The sequence below is a fragment of the Coptis chinensis genome, chromosome 1 (assembly GCF_015680905.1).
Source record: "Coptis chinensis isolate HL-2020 chromosome 1, ASM1568090v1, whole genome shotgun sequence".
NCBI classification, from domain to species: Eukaryota; Viridiplantae; Streptophyta; class Magnoliopsida; order Ranunculales; family Ranunculaceae; genus Coptis; species Coptis chinensis.
Window position 1 is genome coordinate 16,478,273 of NC_141456.1, and position 19,807 is coordinate 16,498,079.

Consider the following 19,807-nt stretch of genomic DNA (forward strand, 5'->3'; position numbering starts at 1 on the left):
GTAACAACTCCTTATCATCCACAAACTAGCGGACAAGTAGAAGTTTCTAATAGGGAAATCAAAAAGATTTTAGAAACAACTGTAAACCCTGATAGGAAAGACTGGTCAAAGCGTCTATCGGATGCCTTATGGGCGTATCGAACTGCTTTCAAAACTCCTATCGGTATGTCTCCCTTTAGACTTGTATTTGGGAAACCATGTCATTTGCCCGTTGAATTAGAGCACCGTGCTCTGTGGGCTATAAAAAGCCTTAACTTCAATATTGATGAGGCGGTGTCAAACGCAAGTTCAATTGAATGAGCTTGAAGAAATCCGTAGCAATTGTGACGATCTCGCTGAAGGATTATAAAGCTAACATGAAACGTGTTCATGATAAGCATATCTTCTTAGCAAAGAGTTTGTGGTCGGACAAAAGGTTTTGCTTTACAACTCCGCCTACATGTTTTCCCGTGCAAACTAAAAACCCGTTGGTCTGGCCCTTTTCTGGTTACTGAAGTCACCCCTTACGGGGCAATCACCTTGGTAAATCCAAATGACAACAGTACCTTTCAAGTTAATGGTCAACGGTTAAAACATTTTCACGAACTTCTGTCCCCTGATGTAGAGGAAGTCCTTTTACAGGACCCTATCTATGAGGACTGACCCTTGTCAATTAGTGTACTTACTTTCATTTCCATATACTTGATAAGTACACCATTCAGTAACCGGCCCTCCCTATGGAGTGTGTGGTAAAAGTACGGATCCTAAGTCCACAGTTCACATAATTCACGTTTTCCACTTTTGCATGTTTTCTCGGTTTTTGAGTCATGTTCCTCTATGGAGTGAATTATGTATTTATTATTTTCATGTTTTTTATAATAAACAAATTAAAATAAAATTAAAATTCTTAAAATCATAGAAATAGCAATCCAACAAGTCTTGGGAATCGATCAGAACGACCCGACGTTGTAAACAAATTTTGTGTTTAAAAATTTGTTTGGGGGTGGGCAGTCGATCTTTCCATCGGGATTGCTCGAACTTCCCATTAGTTTTGTTTAGGCCCATTAGTTCAATTGGGTTGACGTAATCTAAACTTGGATTTCCTTCGTTCGCATAACTTACGTCACACACACACTTCGAGGCGTCCTTCCACCCTCTTATACGTCACCCATGGTTGGAATTGAGTGTTTTATGGATCATTGGTTTGGAAATTCTCTACTGATCATTTCCATAACTCATTCGCAAAAAAATCGGACCGTAACGGCGGGAAATTTAGTTTGAAGTCGCTAAAAATCGACAAAAGTCGAAAAAATCGAATTGGGCTTTAAGCCCAACTTCATACAAGACCTATAAGCGGCGCCAGCGCCTCCTTTCCACAAAACACAATCGCAACTTCATCTTCTCAAACCGCTTTTCACAAATTTAAATTAAACCCTAGCAACCAAAATAAAAATAAAAAATAAATAGAATATATCAAAATAGAAACACCACCCACGCCCGTTTGTAACACCAACACCAATCTCCCACACAATCTCCAACTGTTTACATCAAGCAAACACCCAACAATTCAAGTCTCCAACCTCCACCATACCCACCACCATCGTTTTTAGGAAGTTTTCATCAAACTCGTCTCCTCCACCTTATACAAACCTAAAAAATGAAACTTCATGGCGCTTACGACGTAGAATTTTGCCGAAAACGCTTTTTGCTCCCGGCGGTTTCGCCATTTTATAACGCGGAGATGTTCAAGAGACATTGAACGCCTGTGGTGGTACTTCAACCGAGGAGTTCTATCACTATGATTTGGTAGAACAGTTTTATAAAAAGCGAGAATTGGAAGGGGATAGGATTTTCATAAAGTTAGGAGGAACGCGGAGAGAGAAGTAGCGCCAGTTGTTAGTCGAATCTGTTAGGAATTACGCTTTGAAAGCAACCTAGTAACGACAATTCGGGAACCCCAAAGATATCGGGAGTTCCCGCTTTGATGAAGGATACCGTCGTGGAGGGTGAATACAATCCGACATCCCATTCGTCTGCGCGGACCACCACGAGAACCAATCAACCGGGCCGTAGCTCGGTGGATTGGTAGGAATGTCCTCGGAAAAGACAAAGTCGATGATATCGGCCTCCCGCAATGTCCGCGACGTTCTCTGGATATTGCAAACAAAGAAGTATAATTTCTGTATCCTCGATTTAATGTTTAATGTGATTCGAGGAGTGGGGAAAAAGTTTAAGCCCTCTTCCCCGTGTTTGATCACTAAGATCATGCTCTCCTTTAGAGCTGTCCGCAAGATCTGCTCCTATTAAGATCAAATTGCATTCTAATGCAAGTATATCTATAATGGATTGCATCCAAGAGACTTGGCCGTTGTGCGAAGAAAAAATGGATGAGTTGGAGGATGAAAGGGAAGATATGACATGGATGGATGAAGATGCATTAGAGAAGTGTAATTCTAATGTAGAACGATGCAAGTGTTGCAAACTGCCTTTGCGGTGCGCGTTTATGGTATTTGTGGAGATATCCGACATAGACGGATAGTAGTTCAAAAGAAGCAAGGAACCTTCGTGAGGAGATTTGAAATGCTCGAAGCGGTTCGACGATATCTTGTCTAACATGGAGACTATCCACCCACAACAACAAACCCAAGATGCATTACTTCGATCGAGATAGAAGCCAGTAACGTTGTTCAATAGAGATGCTACGACGATGCCACCCGTGGAGGACTCTGTTTCAGCCGAGTCCGACAGGGCATGGCCGTCGTCGGCGACGATGGTTCATGGTTCATTCTCCATCCCGAGCCAATCTCCATCTCGGGGTCCATCATCATCACAAAACTAGGTGCTCACCCCGGTTGGAGTTATTTGTTATTTCATAATTTCGTTTTATTAGAAGGATTTTAATTCAAGAGTTAAATTTAAATACTAATGTGTTTATTTAATGTTGTTTGGATTTATATTTTATTTTATTTTTAATATAATTGGTTATTTTCGAAAGCATCTTGCTTGTTTTATCATTTATCCCACCTTCCCGACTTGTTTGGGGGGGAAATATTTAGACCAAGCATAAGTCGTTATATGATCATATATATGTTAAGTTGTCTTGGAGGAAAGGTTGATAATTTGGCCGATATCGGCATATCTATGTCTTGTGTGGTGGTAGCATGAAATCTAGGAGAATTTAGAAGTTACTATCCTAAATCCAGTATGAAAGATATCAGGATTTTTAGGAAATCATGAAAATGGCTTGTTTCCGTTTTCGGTTTTGGGAATTTTCCTATTTCCGTCAAACAAATAGGGAACTTCCCGATTCGTTTTGGAAGCTCATAACCTATTTAAACTCCCTTTTTTCTACACTAACAAACCACAATACATTCCACCATCATCCCGCACCATCCACTCCAAGTTTTACTTTCTTTTTCATCTAAACTCCGGTTTCACCTTTCGAGGCGCTGCGCCTTCACATTTTTTCGAAAATTTTGTCGAGCGCCGACCGCCCTCATCTTGGAGCTTAACCCGCCCTCATCTGGACCTAGAGTGTGACCCGCCCTCATACCAAAGCGACCAGCATAACATCAGAATCGCATTTACACAAGAGCCGCATCACGCTTCTACACCTAGCATACACGCTCGGTTTCGTGAACGCAGAAATTTCCAATTTTCGACGGTCATTCCGGGATTTTTGTGAAACTGTTCAAAGAGTTATTGTGATGACATCTCCTATAGTCATACCTGAACAGTCTTTCAAAGATGTGTTGGGCATCGGTGACCTATGGACATTGGTTCCGGCTAAAGAATCCTGCCGATTAGGATGGCGTCATCTATCGGTAAGTGATGACGATTCATATTCACCACAGCTTCTTCGCTTATTTCTATGACCATGTCAAATTCTATTGTAATCGATGGAGATCAAGAATTCTCCGTCAGAATCGATGACCACGACACATGAATTCAATAAAAATTTGGTCGCCTTAGTTTTAGGAATACCAATACCTGATCCTGTTCACACATGGGCATATATGACTGATAATGCATATCTTTATGATTATACATATCCTGATAATGCATATCTTTATGATTATACATATGACTGATAATGCATATCCTGTTCACTTCTGCAAACAGTACTGCTGGTGACATTTTCCTCGCTTTAGCTGAGGGACGTCGCCGCTATGACATTCCTCGAGTTTTGGTCACTAATCTTAAGAGAGCCCAAACCATGAGGCGTAAGTATCTTCTTATGCCTGTGTTGGTAAGCCGCATCATGCGTAGTTGTTTACCTGTATTCTGTGCACAATTCACAGATTGGAAAAGGGTTGAAGTCATGAGACCCACCAATAGGGTGGTTCGCTCATTCGCGAACAATGACTTGGGGGATGGCGGCAGGTGCAGCCTCATTTGGTCGCCCGTTACATCCCATCGCACACAATAACACTTAACAAAGTTAGCATTAGTGGATGATAAATGGCCAAGCTTGGCAAGTTATAATGGACTGGCAGGATGCGAAGGAACCTCATATCTTTAATGAGGAGGAGGATGCTTAAAAGGGAGATAAAATAAGTTTTTAGTTTTGTTAGTGTCTGCTTATGTCCCAATCAATTTAATTCGGTTAACCCCATAATGGGTGGAACTCTTATAGAGTTGCGTCAGTTTTATTTCCTATATTAGTAAGTTCTAACCTTGTTTTACAGATGTTCCTGAATTTCACGCGCTTCAATGGTATTTTTCCTACCCTCTTTATTTAAATGCTTTGAGGACAAAGCATGCTTTTGTTTGGGGGCATAGAAACACGTGTAATTAAGGCATCCGATAGGATATAGATAGATATAATATGCATTTGTTTTCTAGTTAAAATTTTAAAAATTCAAAAATATAAATAAATAAGTTATGCTATACACTTAGGAATATTGGTATTGTTTTCTTTCTCTATGCTCTTAACAATCTAGAAGTCTCAATGAGCTTTTGCATCGTAATAATTGTTAGAAACTTAGGTTAATATATAGGTAATAATCTTTGCATCTATCTATAAATATATTACATGAGTATCTATGATTGTTAGCGAGCAAGTTTTCAAATCTAGGCTAGAGTACTTATTCTACAAATCCTGTGAGAATATAGCCTAAAAGCCTTATATGAAGCTAAACATTTGAGAAATGACACAAGGGAGAAGTACAATCCGGATAGAGAAATCACACGTCCACTTGCTTGATCACTATGCCATATCCTAAGCGAGAATTTAGGCCCTCTTTAGATCGATATAGCCAGAAATTCAAACCTATGAATTATTTTCCGCTAGTCGCCCATCTGAGCCTTTCTTTAGCCTTCCATGAACCACAATTCCTTTACCCTGTTACAAAAACAAAACAAAATAATAAAAAAATAATAATAATAAATAAATCAACCTACCCAATTTAGAATAAGTCTGAGAATAGAATGATGAAGAAAGAAGAAGAGAAAAACCTGTGTAAACAAAAGTTAGTTAATTGCTTCAGAAAATAAAGGAAAAAAGTTTCCATCCAAGGAAAAGAAAAATAAAATAGAAATAAAATAAAACTCCAAAAAATAGAATAAAAAGGAGTCAAAAGCCAAAGAAAAAAAAAAAAAAAAAAAAAAAAAAAAAAAAAAAAAAAAAAAAAGAGAAAAGAAAAAGGAAAATATGGCTAAGGATGTAAACAAAGTGTAGAAGGTATAAATAACAAGGTTTTCTCTAGTTACATAATATGAAGACTCTATTATCTCGGACTTGTCCTTTTTGAATATCCATTTCCTTCCTTCTTAAACCATCTCCTAATCCCCGAAACACCTAATAAAGACCTCTAGCTCAATTAGGAATATGTTAGTGTGATAGTAAGTGGCAGATGTGTTTGATCGACTCCGACTTCCTTGTGTGTCATTGAGATTGTAAGGTAAAGTGTGCCCATCGCACTTGTGACTAAAGTAGCGAAAACTTGAGTGGAAAAATCGAGTGTTGTATCTTGACTATTATTGTGAGAACCTACTTAAGGACGCTATTCCGAGGTTCAGAAACGGATCTGCTAGACATTTCATAGTATTACTCATTGTATATATGTTTATTATAGATGATTGAGTATTATGCATCTATTAGCTTAGGTTTGTGACTTGGTTATTCTTGTTCATAGCTAGTGAGATGTATAGATAGTTTGGAGCATGAATAAGGAAACAATAGTTTTATTTCTTAGTCATTGTAGTATAGATGAAGTTTGTGAGTACCTTCACTGGAAAACTCTCACGAGGCTATAACTTCGTCCCACTAGGGAATTCCTAGCGGTTTAAGGCCTTGTTGCGTATATGGTCAATGCAAATCGCAGTAGCTCAAATAAACGAGTAGTTAGAACTCCATTTTTGGTCACTTATTCTAATTCTCATCTTTGCTTGAGGACAAGCAAAATGCTGTTTGGGGTGGTTTGATAAAAGCCCAAAACTGTAGTTTTAACCCTCAGAATGAGACATACTTTTAGACCAATTATGTGAGTAATAATTAAGAGTTAGCACTGATTACGTGTTTTTATGCATTTCAGGTTGCAAAGTCTATTATGTGCAGAAATATGCCACTTTAGCGAGATAAAGGAGTAATGGTTGGTTGCTAAGGAGTTCTATGATTAAAGGCCAAGATTCAAGAAGACAAAGCCTTTCTAAAGCCCGATCAAAGCTGAAAAGTCAAAGTCAACGCGGGCAGAAACAGCACTCAAAGTCAGCAGAACTTCCGAAGGCCGTATCTTTGCACTCAGACCTCAGAATGGGGCCTACTTTATGTCAAAACGACCGGCTCGGAAAGAGCTTTCCAATGGTCCAAGCCTTGACCCAATCAGAGGAGCAGAAGTGGACAAAAAGTCTGTGGAAGCCAACTGCAGCTGAAGAGGCCTTTTTGATTTGAAGAATTGGGTTTTGGGCCTGATTCTCTGGCCCAAAACATGGCTCCAAAGCCCATGCACGATTTTTGATCTGAATGTATAAAAACAAAAGCTTAGCTCTTTGTTAATGGTAGCTAGTTAGACCTAAATTAATATATAGAATTCTAGATCTAGTTTTATTAATTAAATTAAGTTTAGTTCCATTTTCAATTCTTGTTTAGATTAAATCTTTGAATCATTGTTCTTGATTGATTTAGATAAATAAAATAGTTATTTTATCAATTTCGAATTGTGTATTTCAATCTATTAGATCTATTTTAATTATTGTTGGTTACCATTTCTTAGTTGTTAAGTAGATTTTAATCATTATTGTTTAAGTAAGTAAATTTCAATTTCTTAAATTATGTTTAGTTTAGATTCAATGGGAAATGTTAGTTTGATGACTCAAGGCTAAAACCTCCATTAGAGGGGTTGATGAAGCTTTGATGAAAACTTAGTGGTTAGTATAGAATTGGTTGTAGAATCTATTTCACTCTAGAAGGTCGTGTTTCGCCATGAGAATGGGTGGACGACCTCACATGCTAGTTAGTATTCGGTAGAAATACCACGAACGCTAGGGATTAGAACTCGAAATTCTCGCCATAAGAACGTGAGAATTGAGATACAACATTCTACGCTAGGTTGTTAAGTTGGATTCGAGGTGGATTCAATTCCCCTCTAATTTCTTTACCTAGATTCAAACAATCGTATTTCCATAATATTCATAGTTAAATTTAACGTAGACTCTTTTTAGTAAGTATCGTAGTATATCACCTTCGTAAAGCTCTCATTGACTTAAGACCGACTAATTAGATTAGAAAACAATCCATGCTAGAGCACTAGGAGTGGAACGAATTTGTTACTCCACTCTATTTCGATAGATTCGAGAGTTGAAACTTTGATAAAATAGACACGTAAATAGTTTTAGTTTACTTACGTTTTGAGTTTCATTGTTCATTTCGTAGGTAAACTATTCATTTTATGTTTTATCAAGTATCCACTTTTGTTCCCCCATGCTGAAGATGGATATAGACTTGACATTCCATATAGAAACAATGTAATAGTTGGAAAAAGAAAAAATATTAGCATGAGAGAATACTATGCTTTTAGATTACAATTTACGCAATGAAGGCCAGACTATAGTTCGTGGGAAAAAATTGAGACAACAACTTTGTGTAGATGCTTATACAGCTGTTGAACAAAATAGAATGGATTGGGTTCGAAATAATCAACAAACGATTCGGGCAGAATTGTATCAAGAATTAGTAGATGATCACGGTTGTTCTTTGGTGACACGAGGCCCGGCATCAGTAGGCAAACGGTTAGTTCTTCCTTCATCTTTCACGAGGTGGTCTGCATTACATGGTACGAACTATCAAGATGTCATTGCAATATGCAGGCACACAGGTTCCCCAGATCTCTTCATTACTTTTACATGTAACCCTAAATGGCCAAAAATCCAGAGATGTATTGACATGATAGCTCCCCGGTTATAAACCGTAAGACTTTCTCGATTGTGTTGCAAGAGTTTTGAGATGTAATTGCACGAACTGATGACTGATTTACAAAAGCGCAAGAAATTTAGGAAGGCTTGGGCAGGTAACCTATATACTATACTGTTTTAAATAATTTAAAAATTCATAATATTTTATGAAAATATTAATAAATACAGGTTTTGTTAATGTTTTGCAGCATTATACACTATTGAATTCCAAAAGAGAGGTTTACCACACGCTCACATTTTACTTTTTCTGGACAACGCTTCGAAGCCTACTACTCCTTCACTAATCAACAAGCTCATATCAGCAGAGTTACCTGACCCAATTGGAGACAAAATTGCCTATGATTCAGTGCTAGAATTCATGATACATGGGCCATGTGGAATAGAAAACTTAGATTCCCCTTGCATGAATGAGAAAAAGTGTACTAAGTTCTATCCAAGACCGTTTAGTGAAGAAACAACTATTGACGACAATGACTTCACAGTTTATAGGAGGCGAAATAACAATCGAAAGGGAATGGAAAAGAATATAGAAGTTGATAACAGATGGGTTGTTCCACACAATGTTGATTTGATAGTTAAGTACCAAGCTCATATTAATGTGGAACACTGCAACAAGGGAAGATCAATCAAATACCTTTTCAAATACATTAACAAGGGAAGGGACAGGGCTACTGCAATTATTGTTGAAAACATGGTTCTGCATAAAAGATAGTACTCATCAAATAGTAAAGGACGTTGACGAAGTTGCAAATTTCTTAGACTACCGATTCTTATCTGCTTCTGAAGCGGTTTGGAGACTATTGAAATTTGATATTCTGTACAGAAGACCAGGCGTTGAAAGATTACCATTCCATCTTGATGGTGAGCATTTGGTTTATTATAGTGAGAGAGATGATGCAAGAGATGTAGTAAATAGGAAATCTTCATCAAAAACCAAGTTCACAGAGTGGTTTAAAGCAAATGTTGAGTATCCAGAATTAGCTAGGGGTCTTACGTATGTCAATTTTCCTATTAAATTCGTATGGGATAAGAAGGAAAGGAAGTGGAAGCCAAGAAAAAATGGGAAGAAAATTGGACGTGTCTACTACGCACATCCTACTTCAGGAGAGAGATTTTATCTCGGTGTTCTTTGAATATCGTCAAAGGTCCTTTGTCTTATGAAGATATTAAAACTGTTAATGGAAAAGTTTATCCAACTTTCAGAGCAGCATGTCAAGTATATTTTATTACATATTCCATATTAACTTTTTTTTTATATTGTTTTCTTGCCTAAAATATTTAGAAGTTCAAACTGCCCTGAATAGTCAGCTAAACCAGAGCTGTTTACATCTTCCCTGCTGATGCCCCAATCCTCGCAACTGTCTTTTAGTGGGTTTTCTCAAGTCGCTTCAATTCTACATCATTTCTGGTCTGATGGCCCTTACTGAAATATATGCTGAAAATCAAGGACTCTGCTGAATGTATTACTGAAATTAAGATAAGGGGAGAGTTTACACGTTACTTGGTAATGTACACCTACATAGTCAAAGTACATGGTTGGTTGTGAAGTAATATATATATGTATCCTCCTTATCGAGAATTCATTTAGATGTAAAAAAATTTCATCAGAAAAAGATATTGAAACAAAAAAATGGTTTACTATTAAAATGCAATTCATATTGTTACATTATTATTCTAATTTTTCATTTTTATATCAAGGCACATGGATTACTTGAGGACGACAGCGAATGGGATGACGCTATGGAGGAAGCAAGTCATTGGCAAGTTCCAAAATCTTTAAGACAATTGTTCGTCACATTGATTTTGTTTTGTGGGGTGACATATCCTGAAAAACTTTGGGAGAAACATCAAAAGCACCTCGGAGAAGATATTTTGTTTCGATATAGAAAGAAGAACAATAATGAGAATCTCCAACTCACTGAAGAACAGATTAGAAATGAGACTCTCTGTGAGATTGAACAGATTATGGCTGAAAAAGGATTATCTCTCACAAACATTCCTGATTTCCCGAAATTTAATATGTCTTCAAGGATCTCCACAGATAACAGATTGATTGTTGAAGAATTAGACTACAACTGCAATGAGTTCGCGAAAAGAATATGAGATTCTTAACAATGGAATGAACGCTAATCAACGTGAGGTATTCAACTCTGTTAATGATGCAGTTCAATCTCAATCAGGAGGTGTTTTTTTCGTGTACGGATGCGGAGGAACTGGCAAAACATATCTTTCAAAACAATTATATCTAAACTTCGGTCCGAAGGAAAGATTGTTTTTTGCAGTTCGTAAAATGCAGGATAGTCTGGCAGCCCTACTTCCGTGGAAGGACTGCTCACTCTAGGTTTAAAATTGTTATTCCGACCGATGAAAACACCAATTGTGACATCTCTCAAGGGGACATTATTACACAACCTTATCAAACGGGCTGATCTAATAGTGTGGGACGAAGCACCAATGACTCACGCATTATGGATTTGAGGCAATAAACCGCATTAATCGGAGGACTTTTTAAATCACAAGGCAAAGAATTTGGTGGTAAAACATTCCTAATGGGAGGAGATTTGAGCACCGATATATTACCGGTCATTCCAAGAGGCACAAGAACTAATGTTGTTGATGCTTCTATCAACAAGTCAAAATTATGGAAAAACTGCAAAGTCTTTCACTTAACCGAGAACATCTCGATCAAGAATGGAAATATAGAATCAGCTACAACAAAGTCTATTGAAGAGTTTAGCAAATGGGTTTTAGACCTTGGAGACGGAAATCTTCCTACTTCTAGAATGAGTGACGAGGTGGAATCAACTTGGATCAAAATTCCCGAAGACCTGCTTATTCCAGATAGTGATAATCCAGTAGAAGATATTGTGTCATGCATATATCCGGATTTGGTCAACAAATATACAGATATTCAGTATCTTAAAGAAAGAAGCATTCTAGCCCTAAGGAAAGAAACAGTTGATGAAATTAACTCCACAATAATTTCAGAACTCCCAACAGAACTAAAGAGATACTTAAGTGCAGACTCACTAAGTCCAATTCAAGGTAAAAGTGCTAAACAAGATGTTTTATACCCGACAAAATTCTTAAACACTCTAGAATTTTCAGGCATACCGAACCACAAACTGGATTTAAAAGTTGGTATTCCGATCATGTTAATGAGAAACATTAATCAGAGTCGAGGACTGTGCAATGGGACTAGGATGATTGTCACAAAATTGGCTTCCAAAGTGATATATGCGGATATTATTACAGGGAACAGAGTAGGAGATCTAGTTTTTATTCCAAGAACAGTTTTGTCCCCAAGCGATACGAAATGGCCATTTGAATTCAGAAGGAAGCAATTCCCTGTTAAAGTTTGTTTCGCTATGACCATAAACAAAATTCAGGGACAAACATTCGAAAAAGTTGGAATATATTTGCCAACGCCAGTTTTCACTCATGGCCAGTTATATGTTGCAGTTTCAAGAATAAGCTCACGAGAGGGACTGAAGTTTTTAATCAGAAGGAATGGGGATGAGCCTGAAGGACATACACAGAACATTGTCTATAAAGAAGTTTTCAATTCAATCTGAAGATTATTACACTCAAAGGTATTTTATTAAAACAAATGATTATTATATTTTTTATATTTTAGACACTGATTTTATTTTTTTTACATTGTTTAATAGGAAAATCTCCTTTCAATGGAATATAGGGAAAACAAATAGAGACAAGATATGGCCATAAAACGACCACGAGATTCAAATCCTCCTTACTTCAGTGTAATTGATTATCTCCTAAGTGCTTTGCTAATAATCCCTTTTTATAAGCCATGTAGTACTAGGGACAGTAGGGAACAGTAAACTATTCTAAAAATTATTGTATGGAATCTTATCTATTCTTAATTATTCTTCTTAATGTTTGAAATTCTTTTTAACATGCAAACTTTATTAAGTACATTAATGTTTGGATTGTGTACTCATTAAACAATGTAGTGAGAAGACCATTTTGGAACTGAATGTGATGATTCTAAACACTTGATGCTTCCAAACACCCAATTTTTTTGTTTCTATGTCCTGATTTCTATCAGTGCTCTTAAGTTTGTTAGAGTATGTATAATAAGACATATAGTGACATGCAAATAAATTGAGGTGACCAACATGATTACTTGGATCAGTAATAAGTCCAGATTTTTCTCCAGTGAAATACATCTGCAAGTATCATCTGGTGCTTTGTGTTATTGCGTTACAATATTTCAATGACAGCGGTGGTAAAGTAGATTTCACTTAGCAAAGAATTCAGAATTCCGCACCTACTCCGTTAATATCGACGAAACAGACCCAAGAAACAATATATGTTTTTCATGCAAGGATAAGAAATATAACATAAAAATTAACCTGAAGTCCAAGAGCCCATTTTCGCTCAACCGGGAAGTGAGGTCTCAAGCCTTTTCCCTGATAATCCATATACCCCACAAAGCTATGCCCCATGGCTGAAGCTGCAAGTTCACTTGGATGCATACGACTAAAACTGTTATCCTGTTTAAGTACAGTCACAGAATATAATATAAAAAGTGTTGGGAAACCAAAGTGTAATAAAACAACATATGCAACAATAATATAAATAACACTTATGATGACAATAATGACGACGATAAGGAAAGAAAGAAAACGAAACTTAAGTGTCCATATAAGAGGCCACATGCCTAGAACATGACGCCAGTGAGAAAGTTAACCATGCTCCCAATTCTGAGTTTGTACATGCGGTCGCGAGTGTGTGTGTGTGACGCCGCTGATGTACTGTGCCTAAGATACACATACTTGAAGATAGCTTGCCAATTGAACAAATAAAAATCAACGCCAGGTATCACGATGTCACCAATTAAGTAAGTCACATGATAAAACTGATACCAGAGTATCTTGAGCAGCGAGTATTTTGACCACAGAGTGTTGATGACCTAAACTCACTTTGTATTTTTGTAGTGTCTAGAGTATAGATTATCACACTTTACATACAATTCCTAATCATGTGATTTAGCATTCATGGTATCTTCGAGCATTCCTATCTAAACTCTCAGGTACCTGAAACGAGGGTGGTTTCACATGGGAAATATTATCTTAAATAAATATAAATAAACAAATAAATAAACTCTTGATGGAGATATGAGTTGATGGTTTGCATATATGACTATTCCACATTGGACTAGAATGAAGATAGTATTGGAAAATTCAAATGAACCTAAATGCCTCCCCTTCAGTGTTAACAAACTCAATTACCCCAGCTTTATGCAAAGAAGTCCTTGCATGAATTGTGTCCCTTTTGGCAAACTTCGGGGTATCCTTTGAATTATATCTCCTATCTACATCAGTTTTTGGTAGTTCCTGCAGTGGAGGGAATATATCTAGATATCCTAATGCAGCCTCTCCTTTCTGTCAGGCTCTGAATACTCTTGACACACGAGACAAATTGGTAAACCACTGTCCTTATACGTGCTGCCTGATAAGCTGCTACACTTTCATCATCATCATCAGATTAACTTCCTTAATATGTAGTCTGTAGCTCAACTTCCTTAAGGCTCATATCATCAGATTAGATGGGAGCTGATATAAAATCTCCGAACTTGATTTTCTATAACACTGCTAACATATTTAGTGCTTTCTATGACACGAAACAATGTCCCTGCTACTGAAATCAGCAGTAACTTTTAATTAGAGCAATAAAAAAATGCTTAAAAATTATGAAACCTCAAATGCATATGATTGAACTTGAAACAAAATAAGATTACCCCTACTTGCTGTACAACTCTTTATATCCTATATTATACTCTGTTTTCAAGTCAACCAAATCATTAGTTTACGAAACTACAAACTTGGATCAACAAAATAGTGTTACAAAGTCTTTAAGTTAACAGATAAAATAAGATCTTGCAACAAAATTGTTAATTAAATCATTATTTCCTTCTACACAGGGCATGAAGGAGAGTTAAGGTCTTCTACTACTCTATACTGACTATTGACCATAACCTCCGGAAGAGTGGAAAAGTGGCAGTGTTGCACTATGATTGGATATCAATAAGGGAATACTACCCTATTAAACATAAGACATTAACGTGTACACTAATTAGAAACCTAAAAACCCAAACTAACATACGAGCAAATTTTAAAGTTGAAACCAGAAAAATGATTAATGCAACAACTTTTTAGTTATTAACTACCATATCTACGAAAGCTAAGACCTAATAAACTAAGATACTTCTAAGGTAGCTTTACTAATAAAGGAGACTTAGTCGCCACAGTCGGTGTAGGTGGTGGCCTAAAATAGGAACTTTTGCCCACGTTCAACGGCTTAACTATTGGAGGTGTCTTAGATAATAGAGTCAGTGTTGCACTATGATTACTCTAGGGATCCCTTAAACTAACATAGTCCGGTCCAAGATTTTAGATTATTCCAGAAGACAACACAACATGTGAAGTATGTAACTTGGTCCTAGGCATCTCTAGAAATTATGAATAGGTAGACTAGCCATCTCTTTTTAGAACTATCTATATTGGTTCTCTAATAAGCCTAAACATACACAACATATGTTGTAGGTTGATAAGGTTAGCGAACTAAGAAGCAAGGATGAAAATTTCATAAATGAATGTCAGATGCAATAGGATGAGTATTGTCAGAAGATTGGGTACACTAGAGGATACACCTAAAGCTTGCCCACGTTCGACGGCTTCACTATTTAAAGTGATGTAAAAATACTAGAGGTAGTGGACAAAACTTCAATAAAGGATGTTTTGGCACATATATTGTGGGTTCACCATGGGAGGCTTCATGGGCACATGGGGTGGTGTCACTATAGCGTACTTCAGTACATGCATGAGGCAACATGACGATGACGATGGGTTGCTTTGACATTGAGTACTTCGCCCAATACAGGGATGCATCACAGCTTTACACCCACATAGCCAGATGCTTATCAGGGGTGAGGCTTTCTGTTTTCCTATTTACTATTGTTATGCATTTATACAGGCTTATCATAAGTATCGTAGTGATTTATTTTTTTTAAAACTTACACAATTTTTATTTTCTTTTGCAGATTATTAATAAGAGATAAGATCATCTACGAGGTAATTTCATAATCTACCATGGTATTTATTCGCTGTATTTGTTCTTAGCAATAGAAATAATAGTGCATGTTTTACAAGCTAATAAGGTTAAAAACCTAATTTGAATAATAAGAAAAAGATAGTTCAATATCATATTCATATTTTCTGTTATATAGGAATCAAATTTTATATTAATTGTGACTAAAATTCGATCAAATAATGTAGGTAAACCACATGGATAGCATAGATGTTGACGAAAATAGTTTCAACTGCAATGGAATGATGATTACTCAAAAATTAAGTGATCCGTGGATTATAATTGAGCAAAACAGACTCTGTTACTACAGGTATAACACCCCGTGTTTTTTTTATACGTATTTTTTCTATTTAATTAATTAATTTAATTGTTTATTTTAAAAATTCGTCGGATTGGACTTGGGATACGTGGGCTTGGTTTTGGGCCCGAGTCGGTGTTGGGCTTGGGTTTCGGACCCAAGTATATAAACACATTGTTCTAGAGAATAGGGTTTGGAAGATAATAAAATATAAAAAAATGGAGGCAGAGAAAGAAGCTGGTTTGCTGGAGAGGTGGAGCACGACGATTCGGGCTAGGAAAATTCGTCGAGCTGTTAGTTAAGGTGAGTAGTCATATTTTTATTTCTATTTCACCTCACCTTGAGATTTACAGTTTTATGGGTACGAGGAAAAACCTAGGTTTCCCCTCAGTATTTTTGTTCTGCATATTCTTCGATTGTAGTTTTTCTGTCGAATTGATAAACATGTTATTCTACATAATTTTTTTTTTTTCTACATCTTGCTAGTTAGTTTTTCTTGGCTATGAACAGATTGGACGATTTACGTATTCAGGAATTGGCTGGATGGAGAGTTGTGGGTTCGGAGGTTGTCAAAACCTTGAACCCACCCAAAACGCCCTTTTCTTGTTTTCATTGAAGTCGGTCCTGTATCCATGTTTTCTGAACTCTTTTAAGTTGTCTTTGTATATGTGTGGAACTGTTAAACTGTTGTTGGGTTGAGAGGGATTGTTGAGGATGAATAGGGTGCTGTTGGGATGAGGATTGGGTGTGCTGTTGAAGCTCCGGAAGAGCTTCAATGGTGACCAAACCTAGCCCCGCTGATTGTTTTTGGGTTGGTTTTGTTTGGATGCGTTTTGTTTAGATTTTGTTGTGAGGTTAGGTTGTTGGGTTGAGGGGGATTGTTGGTGGTGGATTGGGTGTTGGAAATTTGACAATTGAAGCTTGAAAAGAGAGCTTTAATGGCGTCGGTCGAATTTTGGCAGTATAACAGAATCATGATTTGTTGATATGGATAGCTAGGGTTTTTCTCCCTGAACCAAACCGCTGGGTTTGTTTTAATTAGGGGTGGCCGGTGGTGGCTGTGTGGTGGTCGGTGGTGGCTGTAGAAGTTGAATGAGGGAAGGAGATGAACAGTGTTTCACGATTTGGGCTTGGGCCAAATCGTGATGGGCTTATGTTTTAACTGTTGGATTTTTAGTTTTTGGGCTTAAGTTAGACTATGGGCCTTAGGATTTGGGCTTTTGGGTTTTTGGAGTTTAGGCCGGGTTGACCAGAGTTGACTGTTGACTTTGACCAGAGTTGACTGTTGACTTTGACCAGGGTTGACTTTGACCAGTTGACCCGAAAATTTGACTTTTTCCTAAAATTACAATTCGGTCTAATAGGATAAGTCTAGGACTATTAACGTGTTTGATTTTAGGCTAAGACTTTTATAAATATACTTGTGTACGTGTATTTACTGCTTTGTGATTTTTCAGTCTTTTACGCTACACAACGTTATGACACTTATACATTCATGAAATTAATAACGCGTAAACCAAAATTTATTGAATCAAGATATTCCTACGTTCTCTGAAATAATCTATTCAATAAAATACAATAATGCGTAAACAAAACTTACCGCACCCTTTTAGAACTCTCCACGCCTCAAGTTTTGGAACTGAGTTTTATGACTGATGATGTCATATGTTAGGTGGGCATTTATTGAATGTGCCATAAATGGCCCGTTAGTGTTATATAAGGGTATTCATTGAATGTGCCATGAATGACCCGGGTATTCATTGAATGTGCCATGAATGACCAGATGGTTTGGACTGCCCTAAAGAGGAACTAAGGTATTCGCCTTGCGGGTTAGTTGTATTCCTTGAGTGTACGGGAATGTAGGATTGGGTATTCCTTGAATGTGGCAGGAATGACCCAGGGCATTCATTGAATGTGCCATGAATGGCCCGTTAGTGATATGATAGGTATTCCTTGAATGTGGCGGGAATGACCTAAGGTATTCATTGAATGTGCCATGAATGACTTGAGTTTTTGTGCCCAAAGAGGCTGTGAAATATGTGTATGAAAGCCCAAAGATGGCTATGATATTGTGGTATTCGGTGGGAGAGAGGCACACAGGAATGTGTGATTTGGCAAATGTGTGGAGTGCAAATCGTGGAGTAGGTACTAAAGGGTGGGTGCATAAGAAAAGTAATTGATTAAGTGATAAGAGAAATTTATTTGATGATGCAAGTGTGTTGGGCTTACTTTTGAATGCATATAGGATATTTACATATGTTATATATACAAGTTCTAACTTTCTTTTGCAGGAGGGTAGGACTTAATAATATTTTGTGCAGGGACGCGGTCCTACCCTTATACAGCGGCAGATATCGGTAAGTGTAATTCAATTATTTAGATATTAAAAGGGAGTTACTAGAATGAGTTAATAAAATGGAGGTTAATAAAAATGGAAGTTTTGCTTGGGAAGAAACTATGCCGTTTGAGATGACGGAACTACTTGTCTTTCAAGCTGAGAATGATTAGGTTATGATAGATTTAAAGTGTTAGTTGGATAAGTAAAGTTTGAAATGTTTATATGTGGTTAGTCTACTCATACCAGCAAATTCCATTTTGCTGACCCATGTTTGCTTTATTTTGGCAACGTGGGTGTGTTCTTGGGAACATAGGTGGAAGGCAGTGGAACCGCGGCGTGTGATTGGGATTCGTGCCTGGAGCAGTCTGGGAGTTTAGTTTATTAGGTCTGATCTTTTGGGAGGATGTAATAACGTAGGTTACATTTTTATATGACGTGAGAATACGATGTTGGAAATTGTTATTCTTAAAGTTGTTTATGTTTGTATTGGGATGGAAGAAAGTTTTTAATAAATTGATAGTTGAGGAATTTGGAGACTATTGTTGTTAAGTTGATCCAGTTGTAATGTGGGTTTTCGGGTTTTGACATGTGTAGTATCCACCCCGTCATAGCCTGAGTTTCTAGACAATTGAACCAAGTGATGTTTGAGATATTTATATTTCAAATATTCATTTTTTTTAATTGTTTAGAAAATCGGGATGTGACAACAGGATACACAAGAATACTATTTATGCTTGGCGTGATTAAAATACCCTTAAACAGTGATTAAAAACTCCATCATCACCAAATAGATTAAACCCCAATACATTAATCAGAACCCATATAGCACCATCCACCACTAACTCGTCGGAATCCGGCAAAATGACAGATTGAATATCAAGTTTCAATACAGGTATACACTAGTTTTCTTAACATTTAATCATCATAATATAAAGCCAATCAACTTGATGAAGTTAAGAGGATTAACTAACTTTAAAAGAAACGTAGTTATACAATATATGTACAAGGTTTTAAAGAGTAAAACTTGCGCTAATTGACTCAAGCATGTTTAATTACGGACAAAAAGTCTACTTTCAGTAACCACACATTAAACATGGGTTTCTCTTATTGGTTCAAAAAATACGTAATAGACATCAATAATAACCAAACTAAAGTAAGGTCTTCTTAAATCCCGGTGACAACAGTGTAGTCAAAGCGCTAGCTTTAAGCGTACGCTTTAAAAGCTAAGCGCTTTTAGTGCCTCGCCTTGACCAAGGCGCGAGAGGTAATATAAGGCGTGCGTTTTTTGCGCTTTTTGTCGAGGCGCACAAGGCGCAGACCTTATCAACTTTTACAGTTTTTTCGGTTTTTTTACAATTTTTGCTATATGTGACACATTTACACTCGATCCAATTGTTGTATGATATAAGAAATTGTACAAATTTAGTAAGTTTCATTGTGAAGTACACTTTAAACTTAATTTTGACTAGTTTTTGTTAAGTTGTATGGATTGAGAGAAGACATAAAGATGGATTAAATTTTAAATGAAGTTTTACGGGATTCTAAAATTGAATCATGTGTTCTATTTTATGAAAAACTCATTTGGCTCAATTCGATCAGTTTATTATTTTAGTTTATTGAAGTTGAGCTAGATTGTATTGAGAGATACGAGTTTTATTTTGCTC

At 36.8% G+C, this 19,807-nt stretch overlaps 2 protein-coding genes and 1 long non-coding RNA gene across 3 annotated transcripts; all 3 read left to right on the forward strand.

Annotated features, from left to right (window-relative positions):
- The first annotated feature begins 8,440 nt into the window (after positions 1–8,440).
- On the forward strand, positions 8,441–10,494 carry LOC147522522 (uncharacterized). The gene is made up of 5 exons (XM_086567946.1): positions 8,441–8,486; positions 8,580–9,102; positions 9,275–9,385; positions 9,496–9,607; positions 10,090–10,494. The coding sequence occupies exons 1-5, from the start codon at positions 8,441–8,443 to the stop codon at positions 10,492–10,494; spliced, it is 1,197 nt and encodes a 398-aa protein (XP_086424072.1).
- Positions 10,495–10,940: 446 nt separating this feature from the next.
- Positions 10,941–11,966, forward strand: LOC147522523 (uncharacterized). Its single transcript, XM_086567952.1, has one exon. It carries the CDS (start codon positions 10,941–10,943, stop codon positions 11,964–11,966), a length of 1,026 nt encoding a protein of 341 aa, XP_086424078.1.
- Positions 11,967–15,903: 3,937 nt separating this feature from the next.
- LOC147522524 (uncharacterized) lies at positions 15,904–18,673 on the forward strand. Its single transcript, XR_015195358.1, has 2 exons — positions 15,904–16,108; positions 18,457–18,673. It is a non-coding gene; the product is annotated as an uncharacterized LOC147522524 (long non-coding RNA).
- Positions 18,674–19,807: the final 1,134 nt, after the last annotated feature.

Bases quoted from the DNA above. Each gene is read 5' to 3' on its own strand.
- LOC147522523 (XM_086567952.1), top strand. From the start codon at position 10,941: ATGGGAGGAGATTTGAGCACCGATATATTACCGGTCATTCCAAGAGGC.
- LOC147522522 (XM_086567946.1), top strand. From the start codon at position 8,441: ATGACTGATTTACAAAAGCGCAAGAAATTTAGGAAGGCTTGGGCAG. The intron at 8,487-8,579 runs GTAACCTATATA...AATGTTTTGCAG, and splicing joins ATTTAGGAAGGCTTGGGCAG to CATTATACACTATTGAATTC. The intron at 9,608-10,089 runs GTATATTTTATT...TTTTATATCAAG, and splicing joins CTTTCAGAGCAGCATGTCAA to GCACATGGATTACTTGAGGA.